The 25998-nt window shown below is 35.1% G+C and overlaps 1 protein-coding gene across 3 annotated transcripts in view; it reads left to right on the forward strand.

The window, feature by feature from the left end:
- LOC111508060 (retinal guanylyl cyclase 2) overlaps nucleotides 1–25998 on the forward strand; it is a 307875-nt gene that overhangs the window by 181319 nt on the left and 100558 nt on the right. For 2 of the 3 annotated variants that reach the window (XM_074184092.1, XM_074184091.1), the window contains one exon: nucleotides 7358–8025. In XM_074184092.1, coding sequence (XP_074040193.1) covers nucleotides 7358–8025 — 668 coding nt within the window. The remainder of the gene's footprint in view (nucleotides 1–7357; nucleotides 8026–25998) is intronic. The other variant, XM_074184093.1, reaches the window with a different exon arrangement.

Genomic DNA, 25998 nt, shown 5'->3' on the forward strand with positions numbered 1-25998 from the left:
AGCTGTCTTGCGCAGGATAGAATAGTCTTTCAAACATAAACTTCAGCTCTGCATTCAAGAAAAAAAGTTTCATTATCAACCTTCATTAAACTCTTTCTTTTTTAGTTTTGAAGTTTATCAGTTGACAAATTTAAATATCTAGAACTTAAGCCCTGAATAATTCATGAATATACACCATAACATGAAGAAAAAATTAGTGATATTCACAATGTTTTTTCATTTAATCTTGTTTGGTTTGATATTGCACGATTTATGGGAAAGATTCTGCATCCAATGAAAAAAATAATTTTCCATGTAGAAAAATGTGATAGGTACAAACATTTATTTCGTAAAAAAATATTTGTTTGGACACGCTATAATGTTCAAAATTGAAAGAAGATATCATTCGTACATTCTTAACAGTCGTCAAATGGATTACACTTTGAAAAAAGTCTTTCATCGAGTTTATGGCGTAGAAATAGGAAGAACGACCATTTTTCGAAAAAAAAAGCTTTTTTAAGAACAACTATTGAACCTAGCGAATACTCGATGAAATTTGTAGAGGTTTCGTTGACGCTCCTCATGGATCAATAATATACAGGGTGTTCCCTTTAAAATAAGGAAGATTCTGCAAATTTTCATTTACAATATGTGGCAAGTGGTTTTTCATACCCTGTATATCACAGGTCGACTTCAGATTATATTTGATTAAAAAAAATATAATTGGACTTGGCACAACTTCATAATTTCAAACATTCTGAGTGACGAATATTGGAAAAAAACCTGTGATGCTAGATATCTCGACAACCGTCAATATTTTCGAAGTGAAGATATGCATAAAGTGTCTTTTATTTTCTATGTAGAAACCGAAAAAGCAATAAAAAATATAGGTTGCTATTTAAAAAAACACAGTTGGGATCCGCCCAGAAAAAATTGAACACCCTGTGTGACCGCCAATATTTTTATTCTGTCTAGCTCGTTCAATGAGATGATATTATAGAAATTTAGATTCCTATCTGTTTCCTGAATTGAGATATGGAACACCGCGCCACTGTTGCAGGACCCTGTATATGGAAGAATTACGATCTTGCATCGAACACTATCATCCTCAACGGACTACGAAGATTCGGAATAAGACACTCGTCCTATTACCTCATCAGCACAGTTCCGAATATAATAAGATGAAGCATCAAGGGCGTCGCCAACCAGCTAGAGATCAAATGTAGCTAGCCGCAAAGCGACCAAAGTGCGAGCAATTGACTTCCTTACCTATTATTAAATTCCGCATCGCATGAAAAAACGTAAATAAATTCACAAGGTTTTATGTATATTGTAGATAGTATTGAAATATTCAGAATAACATTAAGATTTTGACATCCGTTTTTAAAATTGCCGCCATTATCATCACGACAAGATCAGATTTGCCATTAAGCAGTGTCAAAATATGTAGGTAGGAGGTAGGTATGGTGTGTGTATGTTGTGTGCATTGTATTTCTTTCTACGACAGCCGTTCACCAGCATTAACATTTTTCAATATAATTTGTATGCGGCATACCTAAAGTAAAAGTTACTGTAACGAACATACAATTTTAATTGGTTTTGTGGACAATCAGGCAATCGTCATCGAGGCAGACTTCCAAAATGTAACGCTTCATACTTTCGACTGTACCAGGCGTTCATTTTTTTATCCTCCATAATATTGCCCCATTGCCCTCCCCATAGTCAGGGCGACGCCCCTGTGAAGCATTCATTTCATTCATGACATCACAACTTCATGTCACGGATGAGACAAATTTGATTCAATCCCAGTCATGACAGTCTTGTTTGAATTGAAATGGGGTATGTTTATGAGAAAGATTGGTTTTTGGGAAAAAAGCATTTTGGTTCTCACTTCGTTTTGATACAATTTCAATTATTGATCTCTCCTCACACACATATCTCTTGATCATAATAAAAATATAGAAAAGCAGCACTTCATCATATGTTGCCGACATACGAAGGCAATTAGATAAATGTTCGTATATAATGAAAAGTTTTTCCTCTCCTTCGCCACATCCACTCACGAAAACTTGGAATGGAGAGCTTCTTGTTTTGCTTTAGTTTTTATTGCGAAAGCAGACCTTTTCTCTTTCATAACGTAATTACCGAAGTTAATTGTGTTAGCTACCTCTTTGTTCGATTCCATCTTCTGCTTGCCTTTTACAGTTGTTCCACATTCTCAGCATTTCCTCTGCATGGGAAGATATCTGATAATGTCGTCAGGCTGTTATTTTATCTTTGAAATGATTTCATGGTAAGTAATGAATACATTTCACCCTGATGCTCTGAAGTATTTGACAAGTGATCAGATTCAATGAGAATATCAGAATTGACCAGAGTTCTTGTGAACTCCTAGTAGTTACACTAAATAATTCGAGATCAGATGAGAGAAATTATTGTTTATGAAAATCAGAAAGACGACAAAGAATTGTGAGAACTGAAACGGAATAAAAAAAATCAGATAATTGATGAGAAAAAAAAGACGCAAATTCAAGAAGTTAGTTCAGAAACCTATGAGGAAATTCTACAAACCAGTAATTCGAGGGAGAAAAAGGTATATATAATCTATTTTTGAAATAATGAGTGGAGGAGTAAAAAAAATCAACACCACAACACTTGCATTGATAGAGGAGGTTGTTGACAAGCAAAAAAATCATGGAACGGTTATTACATGCTTGCAGATCAGCTAACTAGTTATTACCTCAACAAGTTTACCAGCCTCAACTTCAAGTGGGGACTCGAAAATCATTCAAAAAATATACACAAGTTCCAAGTTTCTCCATATCTCCGATTATTGCTTTTAAAATTCCAGCAGTAAAGTTTTTGGAACCCAGAATGTCTCGTTATCGTCATGAGGAAACTGACGACCACAAATATAGCGTCGTTGACTTCTTCATATACAGGAAGATAAGCGTTTTCAAATGTAGGAGAGAAAAATTGAATTTTGTGAAAATTTCTAATTTTGTCTAAATTAGATGAAGGTTATTTTTTCATCCTATATTTAATATTTGTATCGAGTCAAAACAAAAAAGTTATAAATTCATCGTCAGATAAACGAATCACAATGCTTGTATAACAGAACAATGTACACAATAACAAATAAAATCAAACAATCAAACATCAAGCAACTGATGTTGAAATGAGAATAATTGTTACTCACTCAAAGTCACGCGAATTACCTATGTTTTATAACATATACATTAATTCATCTGTGGAATAAAAATAGTGATTCAAAAAAATTACTTCAATTTTGGGTTGAAATAGTAGAAACTGTTAATTTATTATAGAAATTCAAACTCAATGAATTTTTCTGTGAGGTGCTTAGTCTGAATATCTCAGTTCTTATCAGATTTCCTGATCTCGTTGGATATTCATGGTGTTGAGATTCTGAAATGTAGTTTGATCTATTTTTATGAGTTTCAGTCAATGTTCCATATATAAAAGCTGAAGGAAGCAGCATAATTTTGATTATGATTGAACAAAATCTGTAATAACATATATGGATCTTCCACCCAAAACTATAGTATTATTGAATTTTTTCACTCTCGCTGAATCATGACATTTATAAAACAACATTTAGGAAATTTTAATTTCGTGTCATGAAAAAAGGTTTCACCCATTAATTCAACTGTTACAATATAATGTTTCAGATGTACATATTTGTGCTTGAATAAAGTGTTTTTTTGTGTTTCTGAAGTGTTTTTCAATTTTAAAGCGAATCAGTATGAAACGGGATGTTATCGAATCACAAAGCTTCAATGAAAGTTTTCCTTCATCAAAAAAACAACAGTATTACATTTTTGTTGTAGCCAAAAATTTCAATGGAATTGGTTTTGAATATTATTTTCGAACAAATTGCGACAAACATATATATCAATTCGGTGAACAAGGAAGGTTGATATGGATTATATTCAAATTTCAATTATTGGAGAAGAAAAATTGTTCAATTCGACAAGGCAATGACGACCAATTTCTTTGTACTTCGGTTATCTATGATTTGAATAACAATTTGGAAGAATGGAGTAAAAATCTATTGCGTATGCATAATCATGTTAAAACATCAATGGAGAGGAAGGAGTTCATTCCTTTTAATGTAATGATAAAAAGTTGATTCTATAATTTGGCGAACGAACAGGTGATTGTAATTTGATATTTTCGCGAAAGCGAAGACATTCTGTGTGGAATCAATCTAACTTCTTGGGGAAGAAATAAAAATAGTAATAAAAGCGATAAAAGTAAAAGTCAATTGCGTATGTATAATTATGTTGAAACAGTGATGGAGAGGAACTCATTCCTTTTTATGCAACAATTTGAGTCTATAATTTGGCGAATGAACTGGTGATTAGATTCGATATTTTGGCGAAAGCGAAGACATTTTATGTATCAGTCAGTTTTAAATTTTTCTGCACCGGGGCACTCATTCAAATTCCTTGGGAAAGTAATGAAAATAGTGTTAAAAGCGATAGAAGTAAAAATCAATTGCGAATGTATAATTATGTTGAAACAACGAGTGGAACTTATTCCTTTTTATGCAACGGCAAAAATTTGAGTCTATAATTTGGCGAATGAACTGGTGATTTGTAATTTGATATTTTGGCGAAAGCAAAGTCATTCTGTGTGTCAGTCAGTTTTAAATTTTTTCTGCACCCAGGGACTCAATCAAATTCCTTGGGAAAGTAATGAAACTAGTTATGAAAGCGACAGAATTCTATGTGGAAAGTGAAGGTTACGAAACAATTCGATCACCAAATAATTCAGAGTAACAGTTTTGTTCATAGGTCTGGAACTGATTACAACTATATACATGACATTACAAAGAAAATTTGAGCTCCTGTAATTCAGAAACGTACGTGAGATCAAAATTTAGAAAAACACGTCAATTTGTTTTCGAGGGGTTTAAATTTTAATATGAAATTCATTCCAGAAACTTCACCTCCTAGGAGGAGGCAACATCATTCTCATTTTCCTCTACAATATTCTTCTGGAAATCAGTCTATATCGTTTTTCAAAACTTTGATGTTGAAACTTTTCAATAGCATGCATGAGTTTCGGAATTTTTACATGAAATGAATTAGTCATTTATCCCGTATCGATGTCACCACGTCATATCAGATCCCACTCAGACCTGCTGTATTACTATAAAATAATTTCTTCTTTCCAGTGACTCCATAACAATCATAGTAATAGTTTGTTTAATGACAATAATAATTTTTCGATCAGTATGAACCCCTGCTGGGAACTGTTATGCATTACAGAAAATATGAAAAACAAACATAAGAACAGACATTAATAGAAAAATTATTTCATCACATCTTCTTAATGAGAAAACAAAGACGAGTATTGAAACAAAAAATAGGAGCTTGCACTTTAAAACGCAGAAGATCAATGAAATCATAGTGGAATACAGGTTGAAAATTACACTTTCATTACGTTGAGAAAAGTGGTGGATAACCTCTAGGATTATTGAGACTTTCCACCACAAAAAATATTGTAACAAGGTAATATTAGAAAACTGGTAAAATATTAGGTTTCATAAAAGGGGTAGCGATTAACATTATGAACAATAATTTCTAGAAAAATAATATTCTGGTAAATAATCCGATTCAGGTAACGTTTAGTGAAGACGAAAACATTGATGCTCCTACTCATGTCTCGCTTGCGTCTACGCAGTTATTTTTAATAAGTACTTTTCTGGGTTACTCACATTTTGTCTTCAATCGAGAATCACCTGCACGGTACTGACGATGCCCAATAGGCTGAAACAGCTGTCTACCGGTGGCTCTTAAATTGAAATCAATATGGGAATAAACAGAATGGTTCTTATTTATTTATCTTTTGATTTTCAATTTCATATCATTTCTAGAAACATGCGGATTCGTTTTCTGATGTCAATCCAAGTAAGCTTTCCAAGCTTTACTGCTACCGCAATTGTCGGTTGATGCCTAATAGGCTGAAACAGCTGTCTAACCGATGGCTCTTGAATTGAAATCAATACGGATGTAGCCAAGTGTGAAGATGTAGAACACTTGATTACCAAAAGAAAGAGATACAAATGCACTGAGCTATCAGCAGAAGCCAGTTTTAGTCAATAGATTTTGCGTTTACATTCGTATTATTTTCTTTTGCTAACCAAGTGTTACCCTTCCTAATACTTGGCTGCACCATATTGATGATGGGCCAAATCCCGAAACACGTGTCTATGGTTCTCCACTTTCTTGTGTCAGTGTTATGTCCGATTATTAACTTCTAACGTTTCGACTTCGAAACCATTATCGAAAAGTTATGACTACACTCAGGAAGTGACATGCTGTGAAGGTTTTGTGACTTGGCAATGGCGTCTCAATCTGCCCACTCTTCAGGATTCATCGCTGGTCTCTGCAAGAGTCTCAATCTACCTACTCCCAAGCGTCGACTGTTGGTCCATAGGCTACGGTCTGGTATTTATGTCCCTGGTCGAGGGGAGGTGCAGGCCAGTAGCGGGAGCGAGGGTGGAATTGGTAGTGGAAACGGGGTTGTGACTTGCAGAATAGTGGTGTGCAAAGTTGTGAGATGTGATGTGTGACAGTATTAATCTCCTGAATAAGGTAATTTTGTGAAACATCTCGTTTGTTTAGGCAATTGAGACGTTTTTCAATTTCAGTAATTTTGCGGTTTATCCTAGCTTGGAGGGTTTTTCCGGTGGCAATGGAGTTTGTGTTTTCAAAACCTATTTAGCCTGTTTTACGATGATTTTCGAAAAAGGGATGAGTTTGGATCTGATTAAAGAACAGCAAGCTCATGTTCATAGGTTTTATTGGATACTCTTCTGTTGGTCTGGTTAGTGTAAATTCTGGAGTCATAGTGTTCTGTGGATCATAGTGTTTCGTATATGCATTATGTGTCATTTATATAAGTTACAAACGAGAAAGAAGTCCTGTGAGATGTCATTGTTGATAGGCAGCATCTGATATTTTGTCATCTCTCATAGCACTGCACCATTTTCTATTCTCTAAATATCAGGAGAAGATTGGAAGTTCAACATCTCTCACTCCATAGTCATTCATTCATTTTCAATGATTTGATGAGAAATACGATCACTGAGGTAATACGTTGTAGCGAAGTTGTTTCAAATTTTTCCAGCATGAACTATAGTTACAAGTTGCAATTCATGTATTGAAATGAAGTTGTCGAGTTTGAATTAGCGTACCTCCTATACATTCATTATTTTTCACAATTTTTACAATTTATAAGCAGTCAGTTCTTCTGAAGCTTACCTACAGTGTGATCAAAGTGCCTGGATATTGAACAATTCTTCTGATGACTCTGGAATTGTATTTTGAAATTATTATTTTTTTTTCAGCAATAATTGTATGCACCTCCGCAGACGACATCGGCCAGTCCATTATTAGAGTCCTTGGTGATCTTCAGCTCCACCTGTACAACAGCATAACCATCTTCATGGACATCTCCAACCTCCCTGACTGGCTCGGGTTCTTCCACAACTCTTCGGACATAGGGGAACCCCATAACACCACCCAAGACAATATTAGCATTTTAGGAAAAAATGACGTTCTAATGTTCACCCGAAACAGCACCAGTGCTAACAGGGAAGCATCAGTGATCGAACAAGTGAAACTGTCACTTTCGCCGCGTAGTGACAATCACTTCAGTTTCTCGCTAGCCGACTTCAGGCTCAATAACACACTGCGCCATCTTTTGGTCGTGAACGGAAACAATTCGAGTGACATGTCGGTGGAGAAAATGCACGCGAATCTGGACGAATGGTCGCTTAAGCACGCGCAGTTCGACGAATGCGACGAGTGCAGGACAAATTACGAAAAAGTGTTGAGTGTCGTTGTTATTTTGGGATGTTCGGGTCTATCCGTGTTTTTGATCTTGGGTGCAGTGGCCTTAGCACGAAATCAGTTCATAAAGAAACGGGTGACGAAAGGACCGTACAAGGTGCTACTCACCGCGGCTGATTTCGTTTTTCCCCAGATCGCGGACAGTCGTAGGGTGAGTATAACAGTAGGTATTACTTCGAGATTTCACATTGATGTTCGTCGTTTTCCTGTGATTTTTCTTCTTCACATGGTACTTCCTTTCGTACAGTTGCATGAGTGTTGGTTTTTGTTTTATACTGCTGGTCACACTCACTCGATAATTTATACTGCATGTTGTTGTCGGTTAGGTCGTGAAGATGAATTGGTAATACTCATTATTTTTATTCAAAAAATGAAGAGGCATATTCAAATTCGAATCTATGCATGGGAATTTTAGAAAAGCTAATATATAGAAAATATATAAAATTCTGGCAAAATTGTCTATTTTTGGGTATTATCGAATGATATCAATTCCGAAGATATACAAAAAATAAAGGATTTTTTTTTCTGAAATATATTCATTTCTTGTCGAAGATTGAAATGAATTTGTACAACTTTTGTACAGAGTATTGTCTTGCACAAGTCACCTTAAATTTTGAAATTTAAAGTATGAATCAATATTTTTTGTATCAACTTCTCAATCAACAATGTCTATATAACATCATGAACTGAATTCTTTTAACTTTCCTTAGAGTTTAATTTCACACAATTTTATCACGCAATCAAATCATCTGACTCCCGTAACTCACAGGAAGCGTTGAAATACTTCGCATTTAATCTCAGTTTCCCAAACATCGTCACATATTTCGAATCCTCAGAGAGTTAATTTCATATGTCCCGGAGAGAAAATAATTTAAAAACTCCTGTGGAAACGAGTGTTCAAATCGAGGAAAAATACGGAATGAAATCCCAGAATAAACAAATCGGAGAGGAAATTGAAATTTTGGTAATTGAACGAAGTACGAGATATGAAAATGAATTGAATTTTTTTCCTGGATAACATTGGGAAATGACTTCATATGATAAGGAACCTGATAATGGACTTCCAATTACATCTTCATTGCTTATTTTGAAATCATATTGTCGAATGAAATTGAAAGTTAGAAGAAAAATCGCATTTGAAATTAGACTGCAAAAATTGGCTTGAAGCTAAAATGATAGACATCTATTAAGTAATGAATATTAGTTTCAATAGGAAAAATTAGAATGTATAATTTTGTATACACACCAGAACAAAAATACTCCTTTTACGTACGTTACTTAGTTCATTAGGAGATGAAAAGCACCAAGTTTCTACATCTGAGATGCTAATACCTCAGGTAATGGAGGCCTTTAAGTGAGGTTCAAGAGATGAATTTCTAGTGCTGAATTGTTATGATATCCTATCTCCTTATTGATGTAATAGGGTTTCTATTTTAAGTATTATGTAAGAAGGTGAACATCGGGTTCTTTTGATTGGGATCTTTATAGACCTCATTCGACATTTTTTGCAATCTAAACTTCCAACTCAACATTTTCCACTTATTCTGTGGTCGGTTTCAAAAGCATGTTGAGGGCTATTATAGTTAGTGATGATAAATATTTCATTATTATGGACAAGGGTTCGGAGTTTGGTTTTAATCATCCGACGAAGGTCTTAAATTATATTGTATTGAGTAATTGTGTAATTCAGCACTTATCGAGATCTGTTCAGGAAGCTCGCAAGGAACAAATTACCAGTAAATTGAAGAAACGAATTGAATTTAATGGAAAGATCCGAAAAAGAGAAGAACGGTCTTCATACCAAAATACCAGAGAACCCACTGTCTAAGATAGTTTTAGAAGTGAAACCTTTACTCGAAAGTGTAAAAACCTGATCACCCATACATTGTGTAGAAATTTGCAAGTATCTGATTTTTTCCAAAAATATATGGTCTGTAAAAAATTCACAAGCTGGGCAAATTGATGCGATCAATCGCCTTAACTATAGGTATCCCTAGATACAAGATCGCCAAATGACTAACGCAACAGTTCGTGAATTCAGCCTATCAATTTCACAACCTAGTAGTGTAGTCAATTCACAACGTTAATTGAAAAAATCAAGGGTATAACGTTGCGAGACAGAGATATTCTAGTATATTTTGATATCTTTTCATTCTGTTATTTCCAAGTGTTTCCAATTCGAAAATGACCGAAATATAATAAGATCTTTTGGAAATGAATAGGCCGTGTAGTGAAGCAATCCTACTCACACAGATTTGTATGGAACATAATTGCTCTTAGTTTGATAACTGTTCTTACATGCAGCACTAGGAAACGGAAATGGAAAATACGTTGTTTTTCTTCATGGCTGATCTGTTCAAAAGCAGATTTGAAATAGCCGCAAGAGAAAGGTTAGATTACTTTCTATGGACTTGAATCCGATATGCAAATGATATATTTGCAAGGATTTTGTGTCTGAATACCCGTAAATATGATGTCTACATATGTAATTGAAATTTACCATTTCTGGAATTACTAGCCGTAAAAAATGCCAACAGGGCATATGAATATAGCAAGATACATTTTCATCCTGATGTCCCGATTGTCTAAAACAAAAAATGTCGGGGCTACATTCTTTTGCAAACAGGCTGGTGACGTTCTCCGTGATCAAATAAAGGTACAGAATCGACAGAAACGTTGGCTTTCAAACTGCTTGTATACTCCAACGAGTATTGAGCCACACAAGAGGTGAAAGTTTGAGACTAACAAAATTAGCTGAGGAATACGACACAAAGTTTGTAGGTCAGACTGAGCGTAATGTAATAGTGCGTTCCAAAGATCATGCTTCAAATATTCAGTTCTGTAGATCGATAAAGTCTCGTGTCGCTCTACATGTCTTAGACAAGGACCACAGAATAAGTGGCAAGTGTTTGGAATTGTTGATGACGCTATATGACAACAGGCGTATTTAAGAAACACTTTGTTGTAAGATATCACCTAGAAGAAAATGAAATAGCAAATTTTCCCCTTTCAAACTACGTTGACCCAACCCACACTATTCTGATCAAATATTTCATGGAGATTATTCATATACAACATCATAACACGCCCAAGGGTAGATCCTTGAAGATCATCACAGTTTCTTGTTGTAACTCCCTTTCAAAACAGATAAACTGTTGTAAAAAACTATCTATACAGGCGTGTTTATATACCTATGAACATACATGAGCTAGCTGTTGTATTGAGAAACAAGTGTTGCGTTTTGTACTCCTTACAGCATGTTCATTCTAAACTCCCTACATGTAAGAACACGCCTGATATAGCTCTTGTACAGTGTGGAAATCTCACAGAAAGTGTTACTTGAATATGTTATCATGCAATAGTTCATTGAGTACGGCTTGAAAGAAAAAGGAAGTATTCTAAAAAATAGCACGAAATACCACACTTGGTATTTCGTGATATTCACACGTATTTATTTTTTCACAAAACGTTGCTGTTATTTCCAAAAAATTCATTGGATAACAGGGAAATTATAATACATTATCTTCATGTAACTCAAACGGTAGGCAGCGCAGGCCAAGATAGCTCTCAGAGAGCAAGAATTTTTTCGACTAATCCAATACCTATGGTCATATCCTGACCAAAATAACACAAAATCTTTGTGAATTGTAGGCCATATACAGTGTGTGACAACGAAAACCTAACAGAGCCGTTTTTGAATATGAAAAGTGAGATTTTTCAAAAAAGCACGGACACGTCGATTTCTAATTAGAGGAGGACACCTTTCAGATCAATCAGATTTTTTGTAGAACGCACCCCCTCGGAGGGGTGCGTCCGACGACCGTCATTTAGATAGGGAAAGTAGGTCGAGTGGCACCTTGTTTCAAAGGTCTTTCGAATACCTTTACATCTCTGTTGAAAGGAAATTTTTGTAACGATTAGTTTTCGAGATAATTTGAAGATTTAAAAGTATTTTTATTGAGATCAACTCTTTTTAAAATAAATCAAATTGTTTTTAAGGTACAATTTACGTTCAGAACTTTCATAAAAAAAATAAATTTTTGCATTTTATGACAACCTGCCAATACGTGTCCATTTGATTTCGTAAAAAAGTAAGAATTATTTGTTTATTACGAGGAGATTTTTTCGGGGGATGGGGTTGGTTACCACCCTTACATTTCAGGTAAATTGAGTGGCACCTCCTTATGAAGGTTGCCTTTTGACGGGGATATTTTATGCTTCTGATAAAAAAGTGAATCTTACTAAAAACTTACCTACACAACGAATACAACCTTCTGATTTCCCTGAATGCTGATGACACAGAGAAGTTTAAAAAACTGTTTTAGGGTTAAAAAGTCACAATAATTGTTTTTAAAGCACGCACAAAAAAAGTATCTCAGGAGTTATAGCTCGGCATTCGTCAATAATTTTACCACGTAATTCATCCAAATTGGCTGGCTATGTAGCATAAACTTTAGACTTTAAATATCCCCACAAAAAGTAGTACAGTGGTGTTAAATCTGGTGATCGTGCTGGCCATTCAATTGGACCTCTTCTGCCAAGCCATTGTCCTTCAAAATGATTATTCAAAATATTTCAAACCTGCTGGGCCTAATGGGGTGGTGCACCGTCTTGTTGAAAATGGATAATTTCATCTTGACATCTGGGATCCTGTTCAATTATTTCAACTATACGAGGTTGTATTGCCTCTTCAAGAAGTTGTAAATAAGAATCACCGGTTAAATTTACATCAATGAAAAATGGACCTATAATATGATTACCTAATATTCCGGCCCAGACATTCAACTTCTGGGTATGTTGGGTGTGTATTTCTGCGTATTGTCTTGGGTTTTCATCCGACCAATAACAGCAATTGTGACGGTTCACGCAACCATTCATATGAAATGAGCTTTCGTCCGAAAAACAGATGTTATAAAGCAGCTCGGATTTTGCATTAATCTCTCACTCATGCCCTCACAAAACTCCTGTCTTCGGTCAAAATCATCCTCATTGAGTTCATGAACAAGTTTAATTTTGTAAGGATGGAATTTGTGGTTTTTAAGGATTCTCCATGCGCTCATACGGCTTATTCCGGCCATTGTTGATAAACCTCTGGTACTTTCTTATTTAAAACCGAACCTGTCTCCCTGAATTTTGTGACCAAATCCAGAACGTGATCTCTGCTTAGGTGTTTTGTTTTGCTTGTTGAATAAAATTGATGTTCTATTAGCATTTTCGTCGTTGCCAAAAAATAAAGCAATAACTGAAATCCTTTCAGCAGTAGTGTAAGGCATTTTTAAACAAATAACAATACACGACCCGTTTAAACAAAATAATCGAACGATGTACTAATGAAAACTGAAAGAAGAGGAGTGGGTATTGATTTTAAAAAAGGGATTTTATTTAACAAAACACTGATAAGAAGAACTGCTCGAAATTTTTTTTATTTAGGCATACAAGTTACCGAGTGATCTGTCTAATGTGTTATTAACATGGCAATTTTAACTTCAAATTATCTCGAAAACTAATCGTTACAAAAATTTTCTTTTGACATAGATGTAAAGGTATTCGAAAGACCTTAAAAACAAGGTACCACTCGACTTACTTTTCCTATCTAAATAAGGGTCGTCGGACGCACCCCTCCGAGGGGGTGCGTACTACAAAAAATCTGATTAGTCTGAAAGGTGATCTCCTTCAATTAGAAATTGACGTGTCCGAGCTTTTTTTAAAAATCTTACTTTTTATATTAAAAAACGGCTCTGTTAAGTTTTCGTTGTTACACACTGTTTAATGCTGATGTATAAGCCGTATTTATGTAAAGTTTTATCTGAATTCGTTCAGTCGTTTAGGCGTGAAAGAGCCACATACATACATATTATATTAGTATAGATAGATTATACCAGCATTTGAAGATAATATTTTGAAGATATATTTTTTGGGTGTGGGAGGGGGTGTAGTCTCAAATCCCTTATCACTAGGGGAACACGGGGCTGAAAGTTCCTGAAATACATCACATGATTGCATGACTCCTATGATCCTATGGCACTTAGGCAGAATATGTTTTGTTCATTAAACCAAACCTATACGACAATGTGATAATTTGCAACTTCGGTTCCCTAAGTCCCCAAGAAAATGGTTTGGAGGCAAAAATATATGTTTATTATCATTCTTCGATACTTTATCAACAAGGAGTACGAAAAATGAGTTATCTTCAAAGTTCATTCTATTGGAATGTCATTCAAATTCATGGCATGAGCCCAATCAACTTGAATCGATCTCCGAAAACGCTAAGCTAAGTTTAAACCATCCACAACTGTCCTACTTCGAAATGAACTAAAGACCGATAAAGTCTCCTCACAGACGATAAATTCCTCTGCTCGTTTCCATTGAATATATATCGCCCTATTAACAAAATTCCGAGTGACGGGGAGATAAACAATTTCTCATTCAGCTGACGTGCCAACTAAACAATCAGGTGGTCTGCCGGTTAGGTAAGCAAAACACTGTCACGGTATTGATAGAAGCCGCACAAAAACAACGACCTGATTGAACTGGAAAACCCCATTCATGCCGATCGTGCGACAGAATGGAGATGATAATGGATTTTCAGATTAATATGACGTAATATTGTTTTCCTCGGGCTATTGTCACATATTCCCTTTATGAAAATAATATAATTTTTGGTGTATATCCGGTCGTTTTGAAAACGCCTATGACCATGGATCTAATGTTACTGCCGATGATTAGTCGCTCCAAATCCATTTGCTTCCGTTAGTCGCTTCAGTTCTATTTTGTGGGAATACAGTCTGATGACATTTTCCATATTGAGGTCTTTTCATCTAATCAAGTAGAAATGATAAATAGACGAGAAAGCAAGCCGTTTCTGAACAGAAAACTATTCTAGAGCAACATCAGACTATGCTGTTTTGACCAGCCATTGTGGTACTAGGCTGAACCGTGATTGCATTGTTGAACTCAACTGTCCTTGAAGGATGAGGGTGAGTAAGTTGGGGCGATGACATCTTCCATTTTCTCCTACTACTTAAATAGCTATTTGAATTATACATTCATTTTTGTCTTCCTCTCCATCTTTCATTTGACACAAATTCCAACAATCATAATCGTTTTACATGTTTCTGCTGAATGTATATCTCATCTTCTTGAACATACTTTGGGTTGTCTATAAATTGTTTGCCTCCTGTGATCCAGTTTTCCTTCGACAGCATTATTCAGTTCAGCTGTTTCCTCAATCGACAGTATCCAGTGTTCTGAACCGATCCCTATCCCAGTTCTTTTCTAAGGCGTTTTCTCGGTGTCAGACACAAGTTCGTTCCGCAGCGAAGGTTTTGTTACCCTCACAGCTGTTTCAGAACCTATACATGAAGTTCATGCATGCTCATCAGCTTTTTCTTCTTCTGTGATACCTGATTATACTGAAACCTAGAATTGAGCGTATTTATAGACCAGTCTCCATGTCAGTTTTGGTGTCAATAGTGCCCCTGCACTACATTCCAGTTCAAGAGGTTGATGTATACTGATCAACACAATATTTGAGGATTTTTTTTTATTTCTGCTATGCAAATCGTCATTAATACTGTTCAATCTACACAGGTGGTGTTAAACTCTTGGTGTCACCCCTTGTAACTCGATTTACATTTTTTTCTGAATTGGCCTATCCTTGCCTATCTGATTTTTACAAGATGTACAGGTTTGAGATTGTATTCAAAGCAGTTGTTGAATTGATTTTCCTTACTCCACATATGCACCCTGTTCGTTCTTCTAATGGCGGTCGTTTGCCACCAGACCGTAGATGCATATGTTATCATGGTTTCAACCTTCAGGGTGATTCAGTCACCATTTCTTTCCGTTGGTGCATCTGGTCAACATCAGTGTTATCTTAGTATCACTCTTTCTTGTTGTTGGTTACAGTCCAGAGTCCATTGGATTTGAATCGCAGTAGATTAACTCCATTTGGAAACACACTCTCAGGGAGTTTATTCCACATAGAATACCAGTGTTGATGGTAAGAGTATTCGAGAGGTATCCATCGACGGCCACTTGCAGGAAACCTTCTTTCAAGAAACTGGAGAGCCATACCCAAAAATGATCCGATAAGCCAGCAAACCCTCATGCCACACACGGTCAAAGGCCTTGGAAATATCAAGCGCAACAGCTCTTGACACTCCATGTCCATCTACTGAATAATGAATTCACAAATATCGAGAATGAACAAGACTTATTAAGTTGCAAAACCAGGCTTCGTAATCGATCGCCGAACGAGATTCGTCATCTGATTTTTTACAGCTTCCACTGCAAAGCACCCAGTTGAAACCTGAGTCCACAATTGAAGGACATTCGTGATCAAACATCAGAAAACACAGTACTATTAGCTATACAGATATCATCAGTGGTGCTAAGTTGAACCAAAAATGCATTGTAGGACTCAACTGTTCTTATAGGACAAGCCAGAGTAAGTGAAGAAAGCGACATCTTTCTTTACGAAAACGTAATCCATGGATGACGACAAAAGATTAAATTCACGAATATCAATGATATACGAGGATCCTGAAGGCGGTCCATTGCAAAGTCTTTGAAAGGTTTTGAAGTTTCATATACCTTTTAGAGGAGAGTTTTGTTTAGTTTCATTCTATGTGTCCGCTATAATTACTTATTTATATTTCATTTTTATTATCATTTCCTTTATAATATTCTTCATTTTGTCTCAACTGGTAAAACTACTGACTGTTAAGAATTTCCCGATGAACTTTCCCGCCTTTTTCAATACCTGAATTACATTTTCAAAGTTTTCTTTCGAATCATTAATTTTATTAACATACACTATAGACCTACACAGCCGCTGATATAAACATACAAAATACTGGGTATTTTCTCTTTATAATATTAGTTTGAACTAATATAGGATAGTTCTATTGTGAAATGATTTCTGCACAAACACAATCGTCAAGATGAATATAAAACAATCTCAATCGCAAATTAACGAGAACAAAGCCAAGGTAGTATAGTTTTTGCTACTTAATCATTCCAGAGCTAATTTGCAACGAGAGAAGTCCTTTGAGGGCTCTTAAACTGATTCAGAAAACGTTGACTCTGCTAATGAGTCACGAATTTATTCATTACAGGTTCAATTAAATTTGAATCCTCAGAGAATCGGTATCGCCCATAGAAGATTCCATAAATTAAATCCTGATTGGGAAAGTTTCTAATGAATTTGGCAAGTGGGAGGAGAAAAAGTTCAGCAACTAAGAATAACTCGACACTTAGTACTGAAATTTCACTTCCAGTTATAGTTGACGAGTTGGGGATTTGAGAATGTTCATTAGCGAAATAATGAGAAATGAAAAGATAGAGCAAGAATCTATGTGTCTATACTAATATAAATGTGAACATTTGTGAGGATAAAATAAACTATTTATGTATATTTGTTGCTCTTTAACGCCTTAACGACTGAACGGATTCAGATGAAACTTCACATATACAGCCAAAATATCATATAGGCTACAATTTACAAAGGTTTTGTTCAATTTTGGTCATAATATAATAATTCATAATATCATAATTCCTTTAAAAATTGATACAATTGTCATTTTAAGTATTTAATATAAATGAAATTCGTCAATTACACTAAGTAATTTGAACAAATTGTTCAAAAGTTATCACGATGAGATTACCTTGACGCAACGTCGTCGCCTCTACTGTCGCGTCGCCTCTACTGTAAGACGACAGCGGACGATACGCGGGAGTAGAGAGGCGGTCTAAGCGATGAAGCGCTATCGCCGAGAACGCGACCCAAAAGCGGGGAGACGCGTGAGGGCAGACCTCGTTGACGGTTGTGTTAGTTTTGCGAATTTTTTTATAGGTAAAATAATTCGATATTCGAAACTATTCAGTACTTAGTGCAATTGTTATATATTTTCAGTTACTGTATTTTTTGAATGAAAATATAAATAACAAGCTGTTGTCTGCTCTTATATTAATGTACAGCCGAAGCTACTGAACCTAGAATCTTGAAATATAGAGGTAGGTTCTTTGTATAGCGTAAATAAGCATCAAGAATCAGAAATTTCCATCTCCAAGAAGTAAAAATGGGGGTTGAAAGATTGTATTGAATTTCGTCAGTTCTGAAGTTGAAAAGTTAAAAAAAATATTGTTACTATTTGTTCAAATTCCGCGGGCAACAACTAGTATAATATATTTGTTATTCATGAAGAATACGTTACAACTTCATTTAATATCACAACTGAATAATTATACTCCAGTATCACGATAGAGAATCAATTAAAATAAAGTGAAATCATCTGATTGACGAAATTCTTCATGACAGTCAAAAAAACAAAGAGACAATCAATTAGGTGAATCTGAGGTAGATACTTCTCCCAAACCAGAACAAAAATACTGTCACTCGACGCGCATTTCGCTCGCCAAGTTATCTTTAGATTATGTTATCATATCCTGATGATATTAACTTGTTTAGCAAAACACCCAATGTTTTTGTTGTGGAGTGGCAAAAGTGTCTTTGTTATATTCAGTTCTTGAGAAAGTGAGCAAAACCATGTATCTTTTTTAGGGGAGATGTTATTGTCTTCACAATAATTGATTTTCCTATCTACAAAGAATGATATGAGAAATAGAATTGAGGACGTATTCAAAAGTATTACAGTTAGCATGTTGGGGCGAGTTAATAAAAAATTTAAAAACCGAATACATTATTGTTTGGAGGTAGCCGATGGTCACTTTGAGCAGTTGTTATGAATTTCCAATAATTTTCATCGTTTCAATTATTTACTTTCATAAATTAAAAATGTAGATAAAAATGTTTTCCGTTTACCAGCTGGTGGCATCTTGAACGGGCAGCCCTCAGAAGTCGAAACTTGTGCGAGCCAAGGATTAACGAAATCTTACGTTTGAACTTTAACAGGCATCATGTTATCACGGATAGGCAGTTTGGCTTTAGGAACAATTCCAACACTGAGAAAGTAGTCTTGGATTTTGTTGAAAACACTCTCAGTGCCTTGGATGGATCAGAGCGATGCCTAGACATTTTTCCTGACTTGGCTAAGACCAAGTATCGAATATACTGTATCACATGAACTGTTACTAAAAAAATTAGAAAATTATGGTGTTAGAGGTAACGTACTCAATTTGATGAGAGATTATTTGTCGCAAAGATCGCAAGTTGTAAAAATTGAAGACTGTCTGAGTGAACCGATTGATATAAAAATTGGAGTTCCGCAAGGAACCGTATTGGGCCAGATACTTTTTTTAGTATACATCAATAGCATAACTTCTATGAAAAATATCAAAGGGAGTATAATTTCTTATGCTGATGACACAGCATTATTATATAAGGAAGACTCGTGGCAGCAACTAAAGGCTCACTAAGAAATGGATCTGCGAAATTTACAAAATTTACGAAATTTACAAAATTTAACTACAATCTTTTAAGTCTCAACGTAAGTGAAACTAAATTTATATCATTTTCATTATATAAATCTGAACAGCCGCTCTACAACTTTTTAACAATACCTGATTGTAATGACACAAACAAGTGCACTTGCCCAACTATAGCAAAAACATCCAATATGAAATATCTTGGTATTATAGTGGATCAACATTTACGGTGGGATGATCACGTGACCCATGTAACAAAAAGGATCAGGCAACTGATCCATAAATTTCACAGTATCAGAGAGATCTTGAACAAAAAAAATCTATTAATATTATACAACTCCCTGGTCGAATCAGTTATTAGATATTGCATAACAGTGTGAGGAGGTCTGTACGATAATGCATTGGGTAAGGTCTACAAGGATATTGAAACACTTGATACAAGAGAATTATATATCCACCAGTCATTGATCTGGATGTTCCATAATAAACAATAATATACGACTCGCAAAGCTAAGCAAACTAGATTCGCTGTAAATAAGTCCTTAATATTGATAATTTTTCGGAAAGCACACACACAACGTTATATATTTTTTTATGGACCAAAACTGTACAATATTATGCCACATGACATAAAAACTATAAACTCCTTGCCAAAGTACAAAAACACTATAAAAAAATTTATATATGAAAATAAAATCTGTTAAAAATTTTCTATCAATAACAACAAATTATCATTCATTGTTAATATCACCTCTCCACCATTTCTTTCGTTAGAATCAAATTATCATCAAAAACCTCATCCTCTCTTGCCGTCGTATTTTTCCTTCTACTGTTATTAATCATGAATACCTAGTTTTTTTTCAAATTTTTTATTTTCTTATTTCATCTCTTTTTCCCTTTTATTTCTGTTTATATTACCACTAAATCTTGATGAAACACTCAAACCACTTCAGATATATATCAAGGCCACAACACAAGCAATTGAATTGCTTAGGTTGGTTGTTTGTAGGGATGAAATAGTTTAATTTGAAAAATCAAGTTTTTGATATTCGAAGTTTGTCAAGTTAATGGCTCAGTATGAAATTTCTTGTTTGAGAAACGTAGCTTTCAGTCCATACATTTCAACTCACTCATGGTGTTGAATGTCTCAAATAATTCTGCTCAAATTTTATCCATAAATTTTTTATGAAGGCATTTGTGATGGTCTGTTTTTCCAAAGATTTTTTCTTTCAGCAATAACTTGTCAACTCCGAAAAAAAATACCTTCTTATGTGACACATTCTGCTCAATTCAACGGGAAAAAATTCACAGGGGAGTCCATTTGATGATTTGTACTGCCCCGCCTCAAAGGAACATTCTGTGTATCCCAAAATATTTTTCAAATAAGCAACTTAGTGAACCATATAACTTTTACCTAAAACATTTAACATACTCCTCATTATAGGCGAGATACTGTTCTTCCTCACACTAATGGGCCACCCTGTATTATTAAGCGCATTTCTGGGCAGTTGTGGAATGATCTTGAAAAAGTTAAGCTAAATCTGTTCAAAAATAGCTGTATAACTCAGTCCCTACACAAGGATGCAGTTAGATAAACCGATTAAAATCAAAGCTTTGGTAAATACAACTGATAATTCTATGAACTCCTCACAATCTCTCACAAACTGTTTCAATAAAACCCATTTGAATCCTTTCCGAATTTGTACACTGACCCAAATTGAATCCTGTTATACTAATGGAAGTAATCGGATTGACATAATCACTGTTGAACAATGGCCACTAAAATATCAATCCGACTGAATATTCATTATACTCGTATATTCCATTTTATTTCCCACCATCCCACCTGTTAGCAGAGCTTACTCATTTGCGGATTTGATGAATGCGCCAATGTTATCGTTTCCGACCAGGATTCTGACAGGGCGTTTAGTGATTGCACAGAACAGAAGGCAGATATTGACCATGATAATAGCGATATATATTTTCCAACTGCAAATGAGGACCAGTACAGTGTTATTTGGTATATCCATTCTAGTGCTCCACAACACATGGTGAAGAAAAAACATTGATAAGAGTTCCTTATGAGACCATGGTCGAAACAAGATCAAATCATCACAGTAGACATAATGAAGGATGTCAAAAAAATTGTTTTGGAGGTGGGAAAAGGTCAAATTTTTTCTAGAAATTTTTGATGAATAATTAAAATGGCTAGAAAAGCATTAGAAACCTAACCTAACCTAACCTAACCCAACCTAACCTAACCTAACAATTACGTGAGAAAATTATCTCCATTCGTGGGCATCTAAATTGTCACACCATCTTCTATTGATGGAAAATTTCATGAAAACGCGAGGGTTCCTGCATTTATATGAGCCATGGAGTAGGTTTTTTCTCATTGCCCCAGTGATGACATTTTCTCGTTCAATCTTATGCCAATTTACCTGCTCAGTACGAACTGATACAAAAGAAACGGGATCTTACCGCTTCCGCTGGTTTCCATTCTGGATCCATCATTATCAGTTTCAGAGGATAGCATAAGCAGTGAGGATAGCATAAGCAGTCTGTGCAAAGATTATTGTTAAATCTTCTGAAAATGAACTTTCAACTGGTGATGATCAATTGTATTGCCAAACATGCGCCAAACTGACCGACTATCATATGAAAACAAGTATAGCTGAGGTACCAGTCAACCTAATAATAATACTGATGATCTTCGAACATGACTCAACCTCTGACGGAAGCACCAAACTCTTACGAAGGTTCGAAATAGATGAACACTTCAATCTAGCAGAGCACTATTATAATCTTCATGCAGCCATTGTTCACTGTGGTTCTGGCGTTGAAGCTGGTCATTATCACGCATTGTTCAAAGACGAAACGGACTGATTTAAGTTTGACGATGGTCGTGTTTTATAGTGTTCTGGCGATGTCTTGAATTTATTGAAGTCTCTAGCGACACCCAACATTTTGTTTTACAAAAAAGAGGATATTGGCAAGTCAAAATCTTCAGATGATGTGGTGCTGTAGGTTTTTTCGGGTTTTCCTGTATCTGAAAAGGCAAATGCGCCACTGGAATCAAAGGAGTCGCCCCGGAGCACCAATTGAATTTTATTGTTTCATAATTTCATGATTTGTAAGTTAATATATCTGATTACAAATGTAAAAATTTGATATATATATATATATATATATATATATATATATATATGTATATATATATATATATATATATATATATATATATATATATATATATATATATATATATATATATATATATAATATCCAATAACAAAAATCATGACGGTAAACATAATTTATAAGTCATGTCTATGATCTTCCCATCACGAACCTATTTAAAACACTTGATCTATTATACAGGGTGTAACTGAATGAGTGTAAAACATTCAGGAAATGATTCCCCATCGAAAAAAAGATAGGATCTTTCATATAAAGAAATTTCATTGGAGCATCCCTTGTTAAGATACAACCCCTCAAAAGGGGTACATAAAATTTGTATAACAATTTTTTTCATAAGCGCTGAAAAAGTTATAATATTGAAATTAACCTGACGTTTTGTACCATCAAAAAGACACTTAGCCAGTAATTTATTTGGTTTACCCCATGGTTGTAAGGGGTGGAAAACGCAACCCCTAAAATTTATTTCCAATATAACTTTTTGTCTTATTATTTGTTCACCATTTAAAAATTTATTTCCAATAGCCTGTTTCATTCTAAACAAAAAATGTCTCTTGGGTTTTTTGCACAAAATAAACCAGTTCGCAAAAAAAAATTATTATACGAACAACTACAGAGATACATCGTCATGAATGCGAACTGGATTTATTGTTATTTTATAGTTAGTACCCGCATTGAACGATTAAAGGGTAATAACCAAAACTAATTTATTAATAACAAAACACACAACATGTGGAAATCATAGTAAATGTTCAATACCTTCTACCTTCAGACATTACGCATGCGTCTAGACGTCGGCGCATTGAGCCACGTATTCACGCAAATATTCATGGAGTCTCTCTGATTACCCTGCACGCATCGATGATGCGGTTTCTTAAGTCCTCTACATCGCGAACAGGAGTAGGATAAACCAAATGCTGTAAATGGCTCCAAATGGAGAAATCGAGAGGATTGAGATCCGGGGATCGAGCGGGCCAGTTCTGTGGTCCTTCTCGACCTATCCACTGATTTGCATATGCTTCAGTTTAATACTGACGTGCTAGTTGACTAAAATGGGCGGGAACCCCATCATGCATGAAAAAAATCTCTTCTGACGCTCAAAGGAACTTCCTCCAAAAGTACTGGATGCACTTCTCTTAAAAATTGAACGTATGCTTCACCATTTAATCGAGGAGGTGGAAAATTAGGCCCAATTAAATCATCCCCAATAACTCCGAGCCATACGTTGAGAGAAAACTGTTCCTTAAGGTTAGTTTCGACAATAGCGTGAAGGTTTTCATCAGCACATATGTGGTAATTATGAAAATTAATAATCTCGTCCCAAGAAAAACTACATTCGTCTGTGGATTCTATCGTCTTCAGAAAATCACAATTTCTTCTAGTCAGTTCCAGCATCCAATTGCAAAATTAAAGACGGTTCGGAAAGTCTCGCAGTAACAGTGCCTGTACCCGTTGCAGATGGTGAGGGTATGAGAGTTGTTCCTTTAAAATTCGAAATACCGTCATATGATCAACATTTAGCTGGAAAGCAATCTTTCTACTACTGGTAGTAGGTTGTTCTTCAATCAAATTGAGTACTGCTTCCTCAAACTGCGGTGTTCGTACTTCTCGATGGCGACTACAATCCTGCGTTCTTTTGTCGAATGAACCATATTCTCGTAATCGTTGATAAAGTCGAGCAAATATTCTATGTGAAGGATGCTAACGTTGAGGATACATTTCAGCATATCTTCCAGAAGCTTCTAACCCATTCCCCTGCGACAGACTGTAAACGTAATGCATATCAGCCATTTCCTCATTTGTGTATGCCATTTTAATAACAAGTGAATTATTAAAGTAACAAACTAAGAAAAGAACAACAACACACAATTGGTATTAATTCAATTTCGAAAATTCACAAACTGACAGCGTCATATCAATTTAATTGTCACTATCGCTAATAACGACCTACTAGATATATAAGTTTCGTATTTTCGCATTTATGACTATGTATCTCTGTAGTTGTTCCTAAAGTAATTTTTTGTTGCGAACTGGTTTATTTTGGGCAAAAAAAACCAAGAGACATTTTTTTTTTAGAATGAAACAGGCTATAGGAAGTAAATTTTTAAATGGTAAACAAATAATAAGACAAAAAGTTACATTGGAAATAAAAATTTTAGGGGTTGCGTTTTCCACCTCTTACAACCATGGGGTAAACCAAATAAATTTCTGGCTAAGTGTCTTTTTGGTAGTACAAAACGTCAGGTTAATTTCAATATTGTAAATTTTTTAGTGCTTGTGAAAAAAATTGTTATACAAATGTTATGTACCCCCTTTGAGGGGCCGTATCTTAACAAGGGATGCTCCAATGAAATTTCTTTATATGAAAGATCCTATCTTTTTTTCGATGAGGAATCACCTCCCCAAATGTTTTACACTTATTTAGTTACACCCTGCATACTAGCGACTGAGCAATAAAATGAATAACTATCTTCAGAGTTTCTCATGTGTGGTTGTCTATTCCTGGAGATTTGCGATTTTTCATTGAAAAGATTTTTCTCTTCTGTTGCTTACGGTAAGATGTACTTGAGGTATTTTCATCGTAATCCTTTAGAGATTCATAATTTCATATCTCAGTTTTACCTATTAGATGCCTGACGCTTTTTTATATTTATCGAGATTTTGTTTCAATTCCCCTTTTTCTGGTGTCGTTTTTCATTTTCTCATGTGATCTTTTTTAGTTTCTATTGATTTCATGATCGCTGCTGTTATTCAAAGTTTTCGTCTCTCTCGATTTCCTTTGCTATTGTTTCCTCTGGTACACCTTTTGAAGTGATTGTCCAATTTTGCAATAAAGATTTCGGTTACTATTTAGATATTATTTGAGGCGATATATTTTCACCATTTTTCAACTTCTAAGTATTAAGTCAGTTGCGGGTAGTCACTAGAGTATTAATAACTTGTATTCCTGTTATTTTTTATGATTATTTTCAGGTAAATTCATTATTAGTGACACTGGATAATGATCTTGAAAAGATTCCCATTGAGATTTTTCTAGGAAATCCTCCGGAAATTTCAAAACAGAAATTAATCATTCTCTCAATCCGCCCAAAAAACCAGCAGAATTTCAACATCACAGATAATGAAATGAAACATCGGTCATCGACATTCAGATGAGACAGCGATGAGACGGCAATCACAGAGCCTTCAGACAGCTATTCAGAACAATATCTCCAATGTAAACACTACAATCTTCGGAAAATTTTATAATAGTCCGCTTCTCGACCCTTCATATTATGAGGTGTTCTAGCGATGTGAAATTATTCCCGTTGGAAAGAAGCCAAGTTTCTATGAAGTTGTTTTTGCGACGTTCCATGAAAAGGGTTGCGTTTGTTAAAGAATTTATTTATCGATCAAATTATCAAGGTCCAGAGCTGTGAAAACGCCCTTTGTTTCGAAGATTTACTGTGTTGAAAGTTTTCTATTCCTCGATGAATCTTTTTCGCAATGAATACTTCTGGAATATTTTATAGCGGGGACGTGGAGAGGGTAGTCCTGAAATTTTTCTCTT

This window comes from Leptinotarsa decemlineata, unplaced genomic scaffold (genome assembly GCF_025532065.1).
Source record: "Leptinotarsa decemlineata unplaced genomic scaffold, Ldec_3_MD MMD2_tig00026354_RagTag_RagTag, whole genome shotgun sequence".
Taxonomy (NCBI): Eukaryota; Metazoa; Arthropoda; class Insecta; order Coleoptera; family Chrysomelidae; genus Leptinotarsa; species Leptinotarsa decemlineata.